The sequence below is a fragment of the Lampetra planeri genome, chromosome 16 (assembly GCF_965212315.1).
Source record: "Lampetra planeri chromosome 16, kcLamPlan1.2.h2, whole genome shotgun sequence".
In the NCBI taxonomy this organism is placed as follows: domain Eukaryota; kingdom Metazoa; phylum Chordata; class Hyperoartia; order Petromyzontiformes; family Petromyzontidae; genus Lampetra; species Lampetra planeri.
Window position 1 is genome coordinate 3,876,431 of NC_136122.1, and position 18,215 is coordinate 3,894,645.

An 18,215-nucleotide genomic window follows, 5' to 3' on the forward strand; every position below is an offset into this window, starting at 1 on the left:
TTGTCAAGCGTTTTCAATGGAGTGAGTGGCAGCGAAGAGAAGGGGACGCGTCCGAGAGGACGTCCGCTACGGAGCAGGGGCGATGTACAGGCGCTCGGTGGACAGTCACTACACGGTGGCAAGTTTCTAACTACCTCGCCTGGTACGAAGGAGGTGGTGGGTTCAATCCCGACCCTGACGCCTGTATATTTGGAGTTGGCATGTTCGACCCATGGTCGCGTGGATTTTTCTCCGGGTCCTCCGGTTTTTCGATCCACATTTGTTGTCCTTCCCCGCACCTCCGATTAGCACGGTTGGCTATGAATGGTGCGAAGTTCAACATGTATACATACAAACGTGCGTTTAGAGTATTTGGCAGCTGCTATAACTTTCCACATAAGCCACTCCGTTGAGCATTAACTTGTGGTAAAATAAAAAGTGTAGTTTAGTACATGGGTGGAGTTGTAGCCGAGTGGATAGGGAGCAGTGCCACAAACCTGGCAAGTTCACTTCAGTGGCAATTATCTGAACCAATACCTGGACCTCCCCACAAGGTTGAATCAGCCTTCAATGAGTACCTGGTGCATTGTGTATTAAACATAAGCGACGGGAGTGGTGCTGGCCACACTACCCCCCCCCCCCCATGGCCCACTACCCCCCAGTGCACCGTACCGGCCTTCATACGCACTCGTTAACGGCACTTGGCCCAACCGTCTGTATGGCTCAACGGGGGGGGATTCTGTCTTCATTACGAAGCAAGGATGAAAATCCAGCGATGGTTGGCGGGGGGGGGGGTTGTGGTGGGAAGCCCCGACCCCAGCAGCGGAACGATCGTGGTCCGACGAGCGTCGCCAGACTGACCTTTGCATGCTCGTCGTGCTTCCACACGAGCAGGAAGGTGTGGGCCTGGTAGGACGCCTCCGCGGCCACGTGCGCCTGCAGCTCGCGCAGCGGCGTGGAGAAGGGCAGGTTCACGGTGATGCGCTGCGTGTCGCCGCGGGTCGTGTCCGTCACGATGCACAGCACGCGCGCCTCTTCCGCCGCATTCGCCTTCTGCACGGCAACGCACGGCGTCACACATGACAACGCGCGGCGGAGCGTCAAACAAGGTGCGTGGGGGGGGGGCACGGTCACGCGGACCAGCGCCGCAGGTGCCAACTACATGGATAGCCCCCACCTGAACCCCATTGTTCGTAGTACAACGGTCAGTGGGAAACCACACTCAACAATGTGGTGCTCTCTGCCATGTTAAAAAGCGCTCAACTTGTGGTGCTGTTCAAACATCGGAAAATGTTTGAGTAAAGTTCGCATATTCGCCAGTGGTCAAGCCGCTGCTGGATGAAGGCCTCCCGCAAGCCGCTAACCATCTCTCATGCAAGTTGACAATTAAATTTGGACGGACAAATCCAACTTTTAGATGTGTAGACGTGACGCATGTAATAATTTGTCTCTTAATATTAATTATTACGCTCACGGCACTTGCAGCGAATCGTGCACGTAATAAGCTTTGATTTACGCAAATGTTGCATTTACCCTGAAGGAACAAACGACAGTGATTAATAGTGACAGACCAACGGAGAGGACAAATGATTCTTCAATTGAATTATGACCCACACCTTCCCCACCCCAACAGTGATAAGTCATCAGCTTGTGAGAAAGGTGGCAAATTGTTAAACACAATTACACGATGGTGCAGCAAAATAAACCTTTGGCAGCGGATGCAAAAACGAAGCTTCAGGCATTGGCCATCGGTGCAGTAAGGCCTCTATGAAAAAAACCAGGAGGAATATGATGATCATGTACGAGCTGTTAACATGTCGGCGTTCAATCTCCGTTAAGCATATTTGCATACGCACAGGCAAACAAGCCACGTTAAAGCTGCTCACTGTTAAAAGCCAATGCGTAAGTAGCACTTGCGATAACACAAATAATGCATTCAACATTAAATTGAATGCTTTCGCAACAATACAAGAAAAACACTTATAAAAGTAAAGATTACCAATCTTACCAACTACACTAACTAAACAGTGTACACAGCACAATAAATGTATGTGTATTAATTCAGGGCGTGTCGATGACCACTGTATTGATAACCACATCTGCAAAGCAAATTAAATGTGTATTAATTACAATATAAAAATGATGTTGAACTGTTATTATTATTATGCTTGTTTACCCTGGCAAGCCTCGCCGAGTCCAGGAGAGTCCTGCCAAGCATTTGCTACTCTGTGTGTCATCCCAATTGAGTAATGTTCAGATCATTTGTCAGCAGTGGGATGTTTGGCCAATGCCAGTTACATTGTGCGATGATTTGTTTTGTATCTATGGGAGGAAACCAGAGAATTTCAAAGAAACCGGTGCAGAACACGGGGAGAGAAAGAACACAAACTCCACACTGAAAGGTGCCCAAGTCGAAAATCGAACCGAGGCCCTTTCCTGCGAGGAACGAGTGTTCGCACTGTGCCACCCTGCGCCCCGTATACACACATGCTTCAAACCTGCGACATTGGTTTTCAAGCACAATGTGTCCTGCGTGCTATCTAGCACAGTGGCTGTCAGAAGTAGGGCTTCTAAGAAGCTGCTGTTCACATACGCTGCATTACACTTTCCGTACACCAAGGCTTAAAAGTATCCAATTGAAATGATTAAAGTGGCCAATATGTAATGGTGAGACACAATGCGTGAAATGTGATAAACAAATACACTGGACATGGTTCAATCAGCTGATTAAGATGTGATCTATACCAAATCAAATCACGTTGGGGGATCTAATTCAAGGTCAGTCCAATCGCCCCATCTGAACCTATTACATGATGAATATTGTAAATGACTGCGATTCATAAAGGGACCCTTCGTGCAACCTTCAAACAAATGTATCCAAAAGAAAGGGACACTGCCAATCTAATCAACGTAAAGCTTCCCTTACCCACCATGATGTGAGGGGATGGGGCCATGGGTAAGAAATTTTAGAGAGATGAGTCATCACCCTTAATAAAGTTTCTTACATGTATATTTTGTGATTGTTTGTTTCAGTTTCATATTTAATGTTGCGCATACTTGTATTGTAGACGAATTTGTAGACTTTAGTGTATGTGTGTGTGTATATACTGTATCGTAGACTGCAGTGTATTGACTAACTTATTTGACAGATTTCAAATTGTCTCTCGTCAATAAAACATCCTCTGACAGGAACCCATTCCGAAGGGAGTTCCTCAGGACTCTGTGCCTGGCCCTCTTCTGTTTTCTCTGTACGTCAACAACCTCGGCATCTCCAATCTGCACTCGGACACTAACCTCTTTTGCTGATGACGCAGGCAGCCCTGATGGCCCTCTGGAAATTCCAGGACTCGGACAATATTCAACTTCAACCCAATCCCCTAAAACTGGTCCTTGACGCTAAAAATACCAAAGTGATGTTATCCTGCGGCTGTTCTCCAAAAAACCTGTCTCACCACCAACGTATATTGTGGCTTTAGACTGGCACCTTATTGAGCAGATCGAGAACTTTAAACATCTAGGCGTTATCTTTGACTCAAAACCGTGTTTCAAGATTCACGTTGATGACATGGCCAATAAGATACTAAAAAAACAAATTGGATTCCTGTACAGAAACAGACGCTGTATTCCACCTCGACTCTTTATGAACACAGTTAAAGCCAACATTCCTTGCCCACATTTGATTGTTGCGACACCCTCTACCGCTCCTGAATCCACCTTAAAACGTTTCATTCCATTCTACAACTCCACTCTCCGTTTTGCCCTTGACGCCTCTTGTAGAAGTCTTCATCACAACCTGCACATTAACTCAATTCTGTCCCCCTTGGATATCTGGAAAGACCATCACTGGGCTGTCTTCGTCCTAAAGGGTCCTCTTAAGCTAATTTGCCAATTACCTAAAAGACCATTTCGTTCCTTCTAACTCCCTCCTGTAGCCTCAGAAGTGCATCGTTAGTCCGACTAAACATTCAATTTGCTAAAACTTTGCTTGGTAAAAAGTTCCCGCGTTACTGCTCCACGTTTCTGGAATACCCTTGCCGCTCATCTCGAGCTTGGTTCCAGCTCTTCACTCCCCCCCCCCCTCTTCATATCCCCTCACTTGTCGTGATGCTTTCATTATATAATATTGCACTGCATTTTGTTGTACTTGTGTGTTTCGTTTACAATGGTCAAATACCTCGTTTGTTAGGTGTGCATTATTCCTCAGGGAGCCTGTTTCTTGTTCTCTGCCATATTTAATGTTTTTGTCTTTTGTTTTTCTTGTCGCTGTGCACACGCAACACAGATCTACCTTGTAATATAGCCAGACGACTGGCTGAACAGGATCATCCGGGTAACAATTTAGTCAACCCTAAACTACCTTGCACGCTGCACTCTAGCGTCCGTCTGCAGTGTGTCACACACTCGTTCCCCAAGGTGAAATAACCACAAAAACGCTTGGCACATACGCATTGTTTCTTTGCAGTGCTCTTGCCAATATTATCTCGGAATTCAGCGGCATTTGGTCGACTACTGATGAGCTCCATAAGGTCGAAACCGGTCCAATCTGCTTTCTTTAACAGTTGCTGCTTGATAAGCTTGGTCTGAAAAGCCAACAGGCTGCAGGATTAAACGTTTATAATTACGTGCAGAGAAACAGAAAGGAGCTCAGCTTATATTCGCTTTTATCAAACATCACCTTGCATTGTGAAAGTTTAGTAAACCAAGATGCAACACAACCAAAAACAATAGTGCCAAATTGTAGGTGGGGTACGAAAGCTGTGTATCATTGGCTACAAGTCATGAAAAATAAAGAGAATTGACATTTTCAGCGAGTGACTTTTCAGCAAAGTCAGCACAGTGGTGAGGTCACCCCCCCAACTTGGAGGCCCCTCTCTACTTGGAAAGAGGGCTTCTCCGTGCTGGACACGCAGCTCAACAATGTTCGTCTCTGGAGCTCAGCACAAAGAGGGGGGGGGGGTTAAAACATGTGATGGTGGCACTTCACCCTGCAGCAAGAATTTAAAGGCAGAATGTCCGACTTCTAATTTACACAAGCAGGCTCATAGTGCCATATTGCAGTGAATCACTATTGTTTTGAGAATGTAATAAACAGGACCCATTTGTGTTTTTTAAAAGTTTATCCTTCCACTGAGAATGTAGTTTGCATAAAGATTGCCAAAGAACTTTGACTTCATCCAAAACTTTTGACACTCCCTGATGTGGACATACCTCTGTATTACAAATGTATTGCTTGCACAGTAATGGCACGAGGTTAGTAAAAAAAAGCATTTCAACATGCTGCACCCGTCCAACCAGGCACACGTCAACACTAATACCCAGCAGCACACACACACACGGGGGGGGGGGGCAAAGCAGCCACCCCCAGCAGGCTTGGCTACACCCGGGGCTGGCAACCTGCGGCTCCGAAGCCGCATGAGGTGGCTGCTGTATACCTGGCCATGTTTGTGTTCATGTACAAGCAGCTCCACGTGTGATTCGGCTCTCTAACGATTTTGGTCAAAGACAAAAAGACAAAAAGACAGAAAGACAGAAAGACGGAAAGACGGAAAGACGGAAAACAAAAAGAATGGCCCTTCTTCTTTGATACGTTGCCAACCCCTGGTCTACACAATCCCAATTTAGCACTGCACAAAGAAAAGCAGCATGCAATGCACTGGGAGTCACACGCGGTGCGCACTTCCGCCTTGTGAGACAGCTTCCTCTTCAGCTCTTCCAGCAAGATCTGCTTGCAGCCCCAGCTGGCAGCCTGAGCAAACGAGACCAGACGGTGAACTCCGAACCCCGCGTTTCCACGTCTCGTCATATTCGGACCGGAGCTCGGCCGGAGCCCAACTCAAGTGATAATTAAGCCGAGTTCCGACGAATCCACAGTGGCGAGATGTTAACTACCTCGCCTGGTATAGAGGTCGTGGGTTCGATCCTGACCGTGAAAATGGAGTTTGCGTATCTCTCTCTCCCCATGGTCACCTGGATTTTTTTCCCGGTCCTCTGGCATGCTCCTCCACTTGCGTTTCGAGTATTTGGCTGCTATATATGTGTAGTGACATAGAACGGTCACTACTGTGTCGGCCCGTACGAAGGCTGGGGGCCCCAAGGGGGTGCCTGGGGGGTCACGTGGTGGAGGGATCCGGACCTTCCCAGAGGTGGGGGAAGTGAGGCGTGTCCTGGGAAGGGAGGCGTGGCCTGAAGAGAGCCAGCCACGCCGGGGCGGAGCCAGCCACGCCAAAGCAGATATAAGCGTGGTGTGAACGCAGAGCGAGGCTGTTGTACTGGACTCCAAAGAGAAGACATCATCGGTCGTCAAGTCCCGAGTCGTCGTCCTGGGCCAGGCAGGCCGTTGCCTGCCTGGTCCAGTCTGTGTCGCGTTCCAGAGTGTTAGTGAGTTGAGGAAGGTGGTCACCACCTCATGTACAGTGTTATATTACTTACCGCTAATAAATAGTGTTGCCTCCAAGCTGCGTGTGTGCACCTAAGTCAAACCCACTACATATGTCTAAGCTCGGATGATAAGCCACTTAATTGTGCTACTATTTGTGGCCAGGTCGCTTATGAGAACGAGCTAAAAAGCTCTGTGGGCCTTACTTGGTAAAATAGTTTAAAATATAGTTTAGTTTAGTATTCGGACTGGACTTGGGCTGGAGCCTGACCAAAGTGAGAAACAAGCAGAGTTCCAATCATTCGTGTTCCCATAGCAGACTCCATTGTTTAACCAGGAGAGAGATGACGAAGCACAGGCCCACTGAGAAAAGCAATGCATTGCCTCTTTGCAAGGGCGACTTCAGAATCAGCATCTTGATTTATAATGGCGGAATCTGATGAGCTATAAAGCTCTTTTTTCACAGATGTCCAGTAGACTTCGGATGGGCGACCCAAGAATCAAGTTATTTGATTCCATCCACCCCTGAACTCTCCATTCTGCCCCACCCTATGCTGCCCATGTTTGGGAAGCGATCTTTAAACAAAGTCGAATGTAAGCGTATGTCAGGTCAACCTATTTAAAGTTAAAAGCTACATTTTGAACCGAATTATCACAGATATTATACACACCTAGGGCTGTGTCCAACCAGGCTCTCCGACAGTTTAATTATCCATTCGTGAGAAATATAAAAAACTTTTAAATCACAGATTGGATATTACAAAGTATGCGAGTTCACAGTGATGTCACTTCACAGTGATGTCACTATATTGCTATAATGACACACTTGACCTTGGTAAACAAAAATTTGTTAACGAGTCATTCAACATACAAAAAACTATTGTTGATGTTAAAAAATAATACCTTTGGCTGTGCCAGGATGGAGGAGTAGAAGTTAGAGTTTGCAGGCATGGGCAACGCAATGGGACTCAGAGGTCAGAGACAAAGGGAAAGGCCAAAGGTCAGACGGTGGGATTTGGGGATGCCACCGCCGCAAGATGCTAACTACCTCGCCTTGTATACAGGAGGTCGTGGGTTCAAAACCAAACCTGACGCCTGTTGTATATTTGGAGTGTGCCCGTTCTCCCCGTGGTAGCGTTGATTTTCCTCCAGGCCCTCCGGTTTTCCCCTCCACATTTAGAATCAACGTGCGTTTACAGTATTCGGCTGCTACAGATTTCCACGCGTCAAGCCACTTCGTTGAGCTGTCATTTGCGAGAGCCAAGAAGCTTCTGAAAAAAACGACATAGCTCGGTGGGCCTTACCAGGTTAAAAAAAAATAGTTCATAGTTTAAGTAGTAAAGTGCAGGCTTTGGGTACACGCGCAGGCCTTGGTGGCCACATGTTGACTGCACAACAGAATCCGTAGCAAGGAGGGAGCAGTGAGGAAGTGCAACGATGGCGTTAGTGTCGATTGTTTCCATCACCATTACGAGCGCAACTGCTTTTACCTGCCACTTCCACAAAATCCTCGTGAAATGCCACGTGGCAGACGCTATCCGCAACTGTCGGCACAGGCATCTAAATAGATAGCAATCCAGACGGGCAATGATCAATCAATTCATCGTCTTCATCTTGGGAAGTGGCCGAGTCACGAAGACGTCCGACCACTGGAGCTGGCATTACCAAGATCCTGTGATTCAAATCGTGACAACTGCCCATGGTTGCACTCGGTTTACAAACAGTGAGCTAACGGTGTTAGCCCAGTCACCGATGATCACACACACAAAAAAAACCATCACGTTAAATTGGGCAGAATGCCAGCTCCGAAAGTAAAAAGAAAAAATCGTTATTACTGTCATACAATGAACAGTGCTGCCCCTCGTATGCAGCATGTCACTTGAGTTTCCAAAGGCAATTTGTGGACTCTCTAAGACAGCGCACGATTTACTCCTCTGGGAGAGTTGTGAATGGATTCCTCGTCTGGTGACATGCCTACAGAATAATCAGGATGACATTTGGGAACTCAAAAGAAAATAGTCACAACACTCACGAGCTATGCTTCGAATTACTCGTGTAAGAATCTATTATTTATAAATCATGCACGTTAATATAATAACAAAACATTTTTACAGTGTCATTCATGCAAAACTGCATCTTCGATTAGCGCGGTTGGCTACGTACAGTGCGAAAGAAATTCAACAAACATATATCTCACAATGCTGTGCAAGAAAAAAACAATTTAAAACATTATATTGTACGTCGCAAGACACGTAGCAACACCCAAACCAAGGTCAACTCAACGAACGGCCGACGTAAACAATACGGGCTTTCAATGGGACTTCGACAGTGGAAGGAACTTAAGTTGCCGAACATGGCACAGGAGTGCGTGACACACCGTCGTGGGAGCTGCAGATGGGAAGGCGCGCCCACCCACCCACTTGCATTTTATTTTCGGCTGAATGAGCAACCCCATACTGACTGAACAACACACCTCACTTGAGTTGGCGGTCGATGTTCAAAGCGGTGGACTGCGACCCTCAAAGAAATGGAGCCTCCCCCGCCCCCCCCGCGTGGATCAAACAAATGGCTGGAAACGCCGGTGTACAGCAGCAAGAGCAGTTCATGCGAATGCTGTCACAAGAGGTTACACAACGTTTGGCCTAACGGTCCTTCTATGACTAAGCGTGATGAATGAATGAATACTGGATGAACAAACAAAGTACCCTGGGTGGGGGGATGTAGGCTGCAATGAGGGGAGATAGATAGGGTGGGGCAAGTCCACTCAAAATGTGTGTACACCATCAGTGCAATCTTAAACCTGATTCGAAAAACCGCTGGGGAGCCAATCAAGGTAATAGAGAATGGGTATTGAGATGTTCACGTTTGGGAGACCATCTGAATGAGAACTGCAGTCATCCAGGGTGGAGGTTACAAAGCCACGAATGAGTGTTTCAGCCGCAACTTAAATTATCAGAATATTTATTTAAACTGGAAGAATCCGATGAGCCATAAAGCTCATTTTCACAGATGTTCAGTAGGGGCGGGTCAAAACGTTACAACAACAAATTCGTAACAAAGTTACGAATCGGGATATCCTACACAGATGAAAGAGCAGTTTTACACAGAAGTGAGATATTGCGAGAGAAAAAGACAGCTCCCGAAAATAAAATGACACCAACATTGACAACATTCATGCGAGAGTTGAATAAATTAACGGCTTGTGGGACAAATTTTTATCGACGACGCAATTTTGCGATGCCATTTGGTCCACGGAAACCCCACTGGCAAGCAAGAGTGGACACTGCCCGATATTGGCAGCAGGGCAAATTACATTCGTGCACAAATCCTTATTTACTTGTTTACAAACACTTACTTACTTATTCTTGGTTCTTTCGGTAAAGTCACGTAGAAGGGAAATAATAATACCGAAAGAACCAAGAATATGAATCCCTGCAGTCACGAAAGCTTTAAATCGAAACTTGTTTACTTGTTTATAGACATTTGATTACGCGCCGAGGGCTGGGATTGGAGGCTCACGCGCGCGTTGCCAAGCCATGCCCACAATTACAATGTAATTGGCTGGTTTGTTTTTTTATTTGTTTTAAACTGTGACCAGCCTGGTGGTGTGTTCACTAAAGCACGGCCAGCTGATTGTTGGCTGCAGAAGGTTATGTATGAGGGTAACTGCAATGGAGGGCGAGTGGAGGTGCAGTCGTGATAATAATACTAACAATACATTGCTTTTCATCAGCAGGAAAAAAATGTGAATTCAAGGATCAAGTCACAAGAAATTGCAAATGGAAAATGCGCACATAAACAACAGCTTGACTTCAAACATAGCTTACCGTAGCCAGTACAACGATCCGTATTTGTCCGTGGGTTAGGTCACGTAGTCGATCAATGCCTACATCCTCGTCAGTGACAATTACCGTGGCCGAACCCAAAAACAAATCTGGTTCAACAACAATCCACATTTATACAGCGCTAATAATGCGCAGAAATAAAAATACAAAACGGTGAGGTAAGAAGGGGACGGAACAAGCAAAGGGAAGGAGAGAAAGGAAGCAATGAAGGAGGATATGCGAAGAGACGGTGGGGCGGGCGGGGGACGGGGGTGAAAATAAAAATGATTTACAAGTGACTTGAAACCAGTGGGAGAGCGGGCACCACGGGGAGTTGCCTGGGGAGGGAGTTCCACAGGGAGGAGGGGCACAGCGGCTAAAAGAGCGGCCACCATTAATGGAGCAGCGGGTCTATGGGAGCCTTAACATACAGATAGAGACGTCGTCTTGTGTTGACCACACAGCGTGATAGTTTTGTGCGTGCGGAAAGGCAACGCGGTGGCCGTTGTAAAATCGAAGGGGGCGCGCGCCTCTAACTCTGTTCATCCTCGCGGCAGCGGCTTTTCGCTACTCGTCGAACAAAGACGGTCACCGCATCACACGGCGCTTTCAAATGCGCTTCTGCGGCCGTCTGGAATGCTCTTCCTCTCAATATTAGGAAGACTACTGGAGCTACGCACTTTTAAATCATCAAGATTGAAAACTAATTTCTTTATTGTGTTTAGTTTGTTGTCCTTCCCCCACACCTCTGATGAGCACATTTGGCTACGTACGGTGCATAAGAAGTTCAACATACACAGATATATACATGACAGACAAAGCGCCGTGGTTTCTTGTTTTCATTTTTAGCAGACGGCTACTGCCACGGGCATATCTCCTCCCACATGGGCGCCAACGCCAGCAGATAAAACAACAGGGATTTTAAAGTCACAAGCAATTATATGCATTGAATGCTATCGAAAAAAATAAAAGCGTAATTTAAATTTACGCAAACGCAGCACAGTCCAACGCCGCATATCCAACTCTCTGGGGGGAGTGAGGTACAGGTGGACATGTGAAAAGATCAGATCTGTGAACATCTATAGAAAATGAGTTAGTCCGTGCACAAATACTGTCGGTTACTGGACAAAACTAAATTGCAAACTGCTTTCAATGTAGAAACATACTTTCGAAGTTGAGCGAATAAACGGCGAGATTAACACTCCGTGGCTATGTGTGAAAAGGTCAGATTTGTGAACATCTGTTCAAAAGGAGAGTTACACCAAATACAAATACATGCTGCCCTAGCGTGGGCAGCATTTGTGCATCGAGGCAAATACGTGACGGGGTCAGATACGCGACGCTGTACCGCAGGAACACGCGTCGCGTGCAATGTTAAATATGTGTCAGTGGGGTATGCACCGGGTTAGTCGCACCGTGAGATGAGATTGCCAGCCGACTCTCAAGTGGAAGATTACGAGTTCAAATCCTGGTCAAAGTTAAACTCGGGCTGTTATTCTTCTGGGCTGAATAGAACGAGCATCACTCATATTCTCCACGTGGCCTTGTGCAAATCAGCAGTGCTTTTCCTAAGCACTGTCCAGCCCTTCCTTGGCATACAAACGTGGAATATACCTTTGGCTCACGGCCATCAATGGAGATGAGTGATGCTCATTTGAGCAGGAAAACATTATTGAATCAACTTGAATATATCATAGAGGAAGTACAGTGCGTCCACCTTCCAGAGATTTCATCAGATGACGTTTGTGTTTAACTTTGATGATTAAAAATAACAATGCGCAAAAAAACATCGTGCAACTCCGCAAGTAGCAACATCCTACCGAAAACAAAAAACGTATTCCCTTGCACAAGGCATCAACTAGCTTCCTGGCCGATACTTGGGAATTGCAATCTGCCTGTCGAAAGTCTGTAGATTTGTGTGTAATCTTGCACTGACATAACATCTCGCTGTGGAGTGATTTATGAATTAACAAACCCTGCGTGATGGCGACTACCCGCACTCCATCTCTTCAACAGTGCCTCTTTGTTGCCACTACTTACTGCGAAAGGTGATTTATATTTTTCTAAGTAGAGTAGAACAATTATGAAAATTAGCGGATAAGGGGATTTCCCCTTGGATTTCAGTTGAAAATGCGTGGGTAAAACTTGCTCCGTTTGTGGACGAGACGTCAACATCCCACGATGCACGATACGAGTTACGTCGGCGAAGAAAAGCTGATAAGAATTGTCATCGAAGCCAGCCAACGCTCGTTAGGCTATCGTGGCTCACAATGAGAAGATTGCAGGTGCAAATTGCAATCAGGGTCAACTCCAACCCTCCATACCTGTCAACCCATACGGTTTACCCCGTATTCTTGTACAGGGTCTGAGAAATAAACGTATGAATAATGAATATCAATAGTTTAACCAAATGTCCATTTTGTGAGTTATCCTAATTGGCTAGTAACTGCAAGCGAATTAAAACAACTTATTTTTGTGAGTTATCCTAACTGGATAGTAACTGCAAGTGAATTAAAACTTCACGCTCCCCGCATCCTCTGGGAGACCGCATTGTGTATGACCGAGCTAAGAAATGTCTTCAATATAGTTCGAGGTTACCATGAGTTTACATTTTATCGGAGTTATTTTATATTGGCAGATTCGTGCGCGATTATTCACCAATGACACTCGTGTATTATATAATTTAACACATTTATATATCGCCTCACGTACCCCCAGCGGTAAACGTACCCCCCCCCCCATTGAAAAGCACTGGTGTAGAGGACCCTGACAACTCTTAAACCCCAAAAAACACGTTACTTTGTACACACAGGGCCTGCCTAGGCTGTGTTTCTCAGCTGTCCAAGAGTTTGAAGCTTCGTAACGGAGGAAAAAAAAACCCCTTTAAAGTGACTCCCAGGAGAGTTGCCATGACTTTGAATGCATCATTGCAATGACATCACTACGGGCAACGTCAATACTCCAAGATGACACTCAAGAAGTAGATTGTTTCCGGATTACTATTCTTCAAACCAGTGCGAGACAACCCCAAAGCACACGGCCCTGTCACATCACCATCGACCGTCTCTTCCTTTGAGAGTGAGGTTTTACTGCCGCTCAGAGGACCGCGATCTTACACCGTGATTTACAGTCACGAGGCCCACAGCGATAACTTATCACGGGTTACTTTGTTTTACATTTAAATTGACATAGGGCCCAAGAGGCAAGGCTGCCAAAAAGGTGCGCTGGCTTACACATTGATCAGTCAGTGCCGTGAGCAGAATGTACTGCAGCTCATGTGTGTATGTTGAACTTATTTCGCACCGTACGTAGCCAACCGTGCGGATCGGAGGCACGAGAATGTGAGCAGCATATGCGCATTATGAGCTTCCGCAAGCCCATTTGTACTGCGTCGCATATATCTGACTCGCTGTGGGGGGGGGGGGGGACTGGGGTATCGTAGAAAATGTGAGAAGGTCGAATATGTGAACGTCTATCGAGAATGAAAGTTACACCACTGTGCAAACAGGTCAGCGGACAAACATAAAATCACAATGTGCTTTAAATGTGGACCAATGCTTTGTTGTACTTCAGCCGTAAGTGAATTCACACGACTTGAACGCATTACTGGACAGGAGAAATGTCACATTTGTGACCGCTATGAAAGAAATAAAAGTTACGCCGTGCCAAAAACCACCGCGCGCTAGGCGTGCAGTGGATTGGCAAGGGCGCGTGTGTGACTTCAGATATGCGAGAGTCCTACTGAAAGGTCAGGTCACAGGGTGCTGAGTAAGGGCATGTTTCAATTTGCGTAAAGTACATTTTAAATGTATCTTGTAATTGTATTGTTTGTTGCGGTTGCACCCGAATCAAGAGCCGAATGGCTCACAGGGTTATTCCAAGTAAATGAAACTGAAATGAAATAAATGAAATTGAAGTTTCCGGTGATCTCAGCGAACATCAAAATCGCGGTTCAACCAAAGAGCCGTCCTACTCAATTGACTGAGAGGTGGTACCTATCAAAAACGGTGGCCCTGAGCCAGTGGAGGAAATTCCACGCTCCCATGATGGGGCCCAGTCTGTTCATGGACGGCAGGGGGTGGGGGGTAAACACTATTTGGCTTCCAGCAACTTCGAACTGGTTTTATTGACGCAATTTTTTTTATCTAGGAATGTGTAGAGCGAAGCCAACTACTTGACCGCGATTTGAACTCACAACCTTGAGAGTTTCGTGCTCGAACCACTGCAGACCACCCAACCGAATCCACCTCGTTATCGGAAACATCTCACCATCTCCTGAGTTCCCGTCGACAGCGTCTACGAGTGGGAATCCCCATGGCGATTTAGTCAGCTGAATTTATTTGTTTAAATTTGTCGCGATATAAAACTATTTTATTTTCCTTACTGCAAGATGCTGATAAGCGAGACTGCACAACTCCGGTTACCAACAACAACTTGGCAAAGTGCACAGCAAACCACCCACACACAGTCACCGGGCCAGTTTGTGAAACATGAACGAGGAGGAACAGAACACAGCTCAAGTTAATGTGTTTTTTCGCGACTCGGTGTGTTCGCCATTGCTAATCTCCACTTTAGTCCCTTAGACAGTTTCGGGAAATATTTTTTTTTAACGGCATAAGCCAGTCAATCCAAAGAACAGCTGGCATTAACTTCCCACAACGCGGCACTTATTTTATCAACAGTAGAAGTCTGGAGCGATGATGAGTCAACGACTCCATCCCGAAATTGAAGGCGGGACTTTTTTTTTGGTAACCGATGGCAATAACACCGCATAAAGCACTTTATATTAACGCTGCAAATACACAGCAGCATGCTTCGAAACGGTGAAATGCCTTGGCTACGAAGGGCAGCCCCCCTTACCTTCGAGTGAAGTCTCTTGCTGAGCCGGCTCACCCTGACCACAGTGAGGATGGTCTTGTAAACAGAGAGGTGCCTCCTATTCAGCTGGCTCCGCCAGCGGTCCAGTGAGGTCTGCATGACCACACGTGCTCAGCGACGGCCATGGCCCACGGCTACAGGACGAGCACCCCCAATTGCCCGGGCCAAGCGTAGACACGGCACCATTAAACTCAGCGACGCGACAGCCGCATTAATAATACAGCAAAGGATCGCAACACCAACGACAGCCTGAATGGCTGGCAAGTAAGTTATATATATAACTGGCCTACATTACACTGTCACATTACACGACTCCTCGTACGAGCGCAGAAAGACCTCAAGCCGTGTGGCACCGGGCAAGTTTGCAGCAAGACGCCTTCGGTAACCCTGAATGCTATAGCGCACATCGGTGCACTTCCTGGTTTCCCTTCAATGTCGGCGCGAGTGATCAACACGCAGAGAAACTTCCTGGACGCGTTCACTGTCAGGCTGCCGGGGGGGGGGGAAGGGGCTGCGACTCGCACAAGAACGGGGCCCCACTAAAAAAAACATCGGGGCGAAAAACTAAAACGCGTTCAAACTGTGCACACCAACGCGACATCTATGGTTTGGTTTTTTTGGAAAGCGTTAACAAACGAGGTAACGCGCCCAAACTAAAGCTTGGGCCGCGTTTAACTTCCGTGACGACGCAGCGCGATGGATTCGTCTTCACCTGCAACAGACCTCCCCCGCTCGAGGGCTAAATGCAAATGCGGTCGCGTCAAAGGTATGCAGGCAGGTACAACTAGCCCCCTCTCTCTCTACCCCTCGACAAGGCCTCCCCCCCCTCTCAAGCATTCCCCCTCCCCACCCCACCCACACAACTAGGAGCCCGATTGCCGGCATCGTGAAACGTAGCAGCGTCTCACGACAAATGTACGAGGGTAGGGAGAGGCGACATTGCGGTGTTAAAAAAATCCAACAACGAACCATGGGGACATTTAGGGAGGTATGAGATGAAGGGAGAAGGGAGAAATGCGACGTAACTTCAAAGTTTGTATGTTCTCCCCCTTTTCTGCATTGGTTTCCTCCAAATTCTCCGGTTACCTCCAACAACTTAAAAAAAACAATGTAGCTGGTACAATCCAAATATCCCAAATGCTAAAACATGACAATGCCTTTAACAATGACTCAATCGGGATTACGCACAGCAACATCGCCTCCCCCTACTGTAAAAAGGAAAACTTGGCAGGACCCTCCATAAGAAGTATTTTGCGATTCAGTGGCCGCTTTCCCGGGTAAATAAGGATAATGAATACTGATAATAATGACAAGAAATACACCGGGCAATTCCCCAGAGGAGGATGAGAAAATGAAAGTCTTGGACTTGAACAGGGAGATCGAGTGAGTAACTTGATGGCTTTTTGGAAAAGCAGGAGAAGTGGCGACGACCACCTCTGGTTGTCCGCACGCCGCGATGGCTACTGGATGGGACTGCACGGGCAGAAGGGTGAAAGGGAGTCTAGAGGAGAATTGAAGGGGAGTCCATAGTTCATAATAAAAGGTTTTGGGTCAGATCGTGTAAATATAAATGTGCCGTTAACTACACCACCACCACCCGACACAGCCAATTAGTAAGATTTGTCACGTGAGTAACAAACGCCAATTAGCTGTTAATTCAGCGCATCGGTTTAATGCCGAGTAAACCCACAATGCTTACAATTGAGTACGACGTTTCGCTGGTGATTACAACCAGCTTCATCAGGTGGTTTGCCAGAATTATGAGGAAGTTTTCCTGTTTCGGGTCTTAAATAGAACAAGATTGTGTCATTTATATTTACGTAATCTAACACGAAAACCTTGATTATGAATAATATTGGTGGCTAAAGCTTACGTGTTAAAGCGAGTCCAAAGTCATCATTATTATTATTCTGCTTGATAAGTCAGAAAAAGCCTCAATGTCTCAGGACCTTTTAAGGAGGATCCCTGCCAAGATTTAGTTGGAACACTGGGATGTTCGGCCAATACCAGTCACATTGTGCGAATCGAACGCCAGGTCCTTCTTGCTGTGAGGTACGAGTGTTACTATAAATACATATGACTTAGGCTTTATAAAAACTGGAAGGTGATATGTACGGATTTCTGCAGACAATTAAACATTTTAAAGTATTGACAGAAAGTCTGAGTGTGAATAAAGTACGTGGCTTTGCACGTGCTAAAGGGTCCGCGCATTAGATCTAGTATTTATTTGCAGCAGCATGCAATGTTGCATGGCTGTTTTCAAACTTGGTAGTGCAATTAGACAGCTTGTTTACCAAAAACATTACATAGACAGATGTCAGTGCATTTCACAACCGACCAAAGGTCATTTTGAGCCAATCACAACAGCCTGGAGGCCCAACTGTGGTTCAGTCAACCAGAAGACATCACAGGAATCAGGAAAGTTGATTCATGGCTAACCTGATAAAATGGGAAGTTCGGTGCGCCAGGTATCAGCGTGGCATCACCGATTATGGCGATACCGTCACCGGGCATCACGGCAATTGCATCTCACGTCCAGTGGCACCACGTGGGAACAGAGGTGAGGACTTGTTCCCCAACTGTTGTCACGTCATGCGATTATAGTTGAACGATTGCACTGATAATCTGCAGCTTAAACAATTACTTAACAGGATAGTCTAGGTCTACACTCGAGTCAACACCTTGGGCTTTCGTGGCCAATATGATTCGTAATCACATTTTGGGTCAGATCGCTGTGCGAGTAAAATGTTGCATCGTAAAATACCCTCCCCGCCACCCGACATAGCCGATTCATAAAGTTGTCACGTGCACTAACGTGGCCAATTTATTGTCGCTTTAGCACCACCACCGGTGTGTTGGAGAACCATCTCACAACATTGCACAATTCTGGAAACTGCCCGATGATACTGGTTGTAACCATCGGCGGAAACGTCGTATCCTAATGTCAAATGTTGTGAGACCGCTCTCCAAAACACAACGGTGCTGACAGCTTTAATATTTGGCTGTGTTGGGGTGGAGGAGGGATTCAGACACAAATTTTTACTTCCGCGATCGATCCCAACCGAAAATAAATTGTGAATCGTAATGACAGTTTAACGATTCGGCAAAAAAATTGCATTCAGGCCAAAACTGAATATGAAATAACATACACCAAGTAA

General features: G+C 46.4%; 1 protein-coding gene across 6 annotated transcripts in view; it reads right to left on the reverse strand.

Annotated features, from left to right (window-relative positions):
* The window catches only part of USP47 (ubiquitin specific peptidase 47), an 80,161-nt gene that overhangs the window by 41,697 nt on the left and 20,249 nt on the right, over positions 1-18,215 (reverse strand). For 2 of the 6 annotated variants that reach the window (XM_078601366.1, XM_078601363.1), the window contains exon 2: positions 841-1,032. The exons of 1 other annotated variant lie outside the window; for it this stretch is intronic. In XM_078601366.1, the coding sequence (XP_078457492.1) occupies positions 841-1,032 (192 nt within the window). Of the gene's footprint in view, positions 1-840; positions 1,033-15,039; positions 15,520-18,215 lie in introns of those variants that run through there. 3 more of the 6 variants (XM_078601365.1, XM_078601364.1, XM_078601367.1) reach the window with 3 other exon arrangements.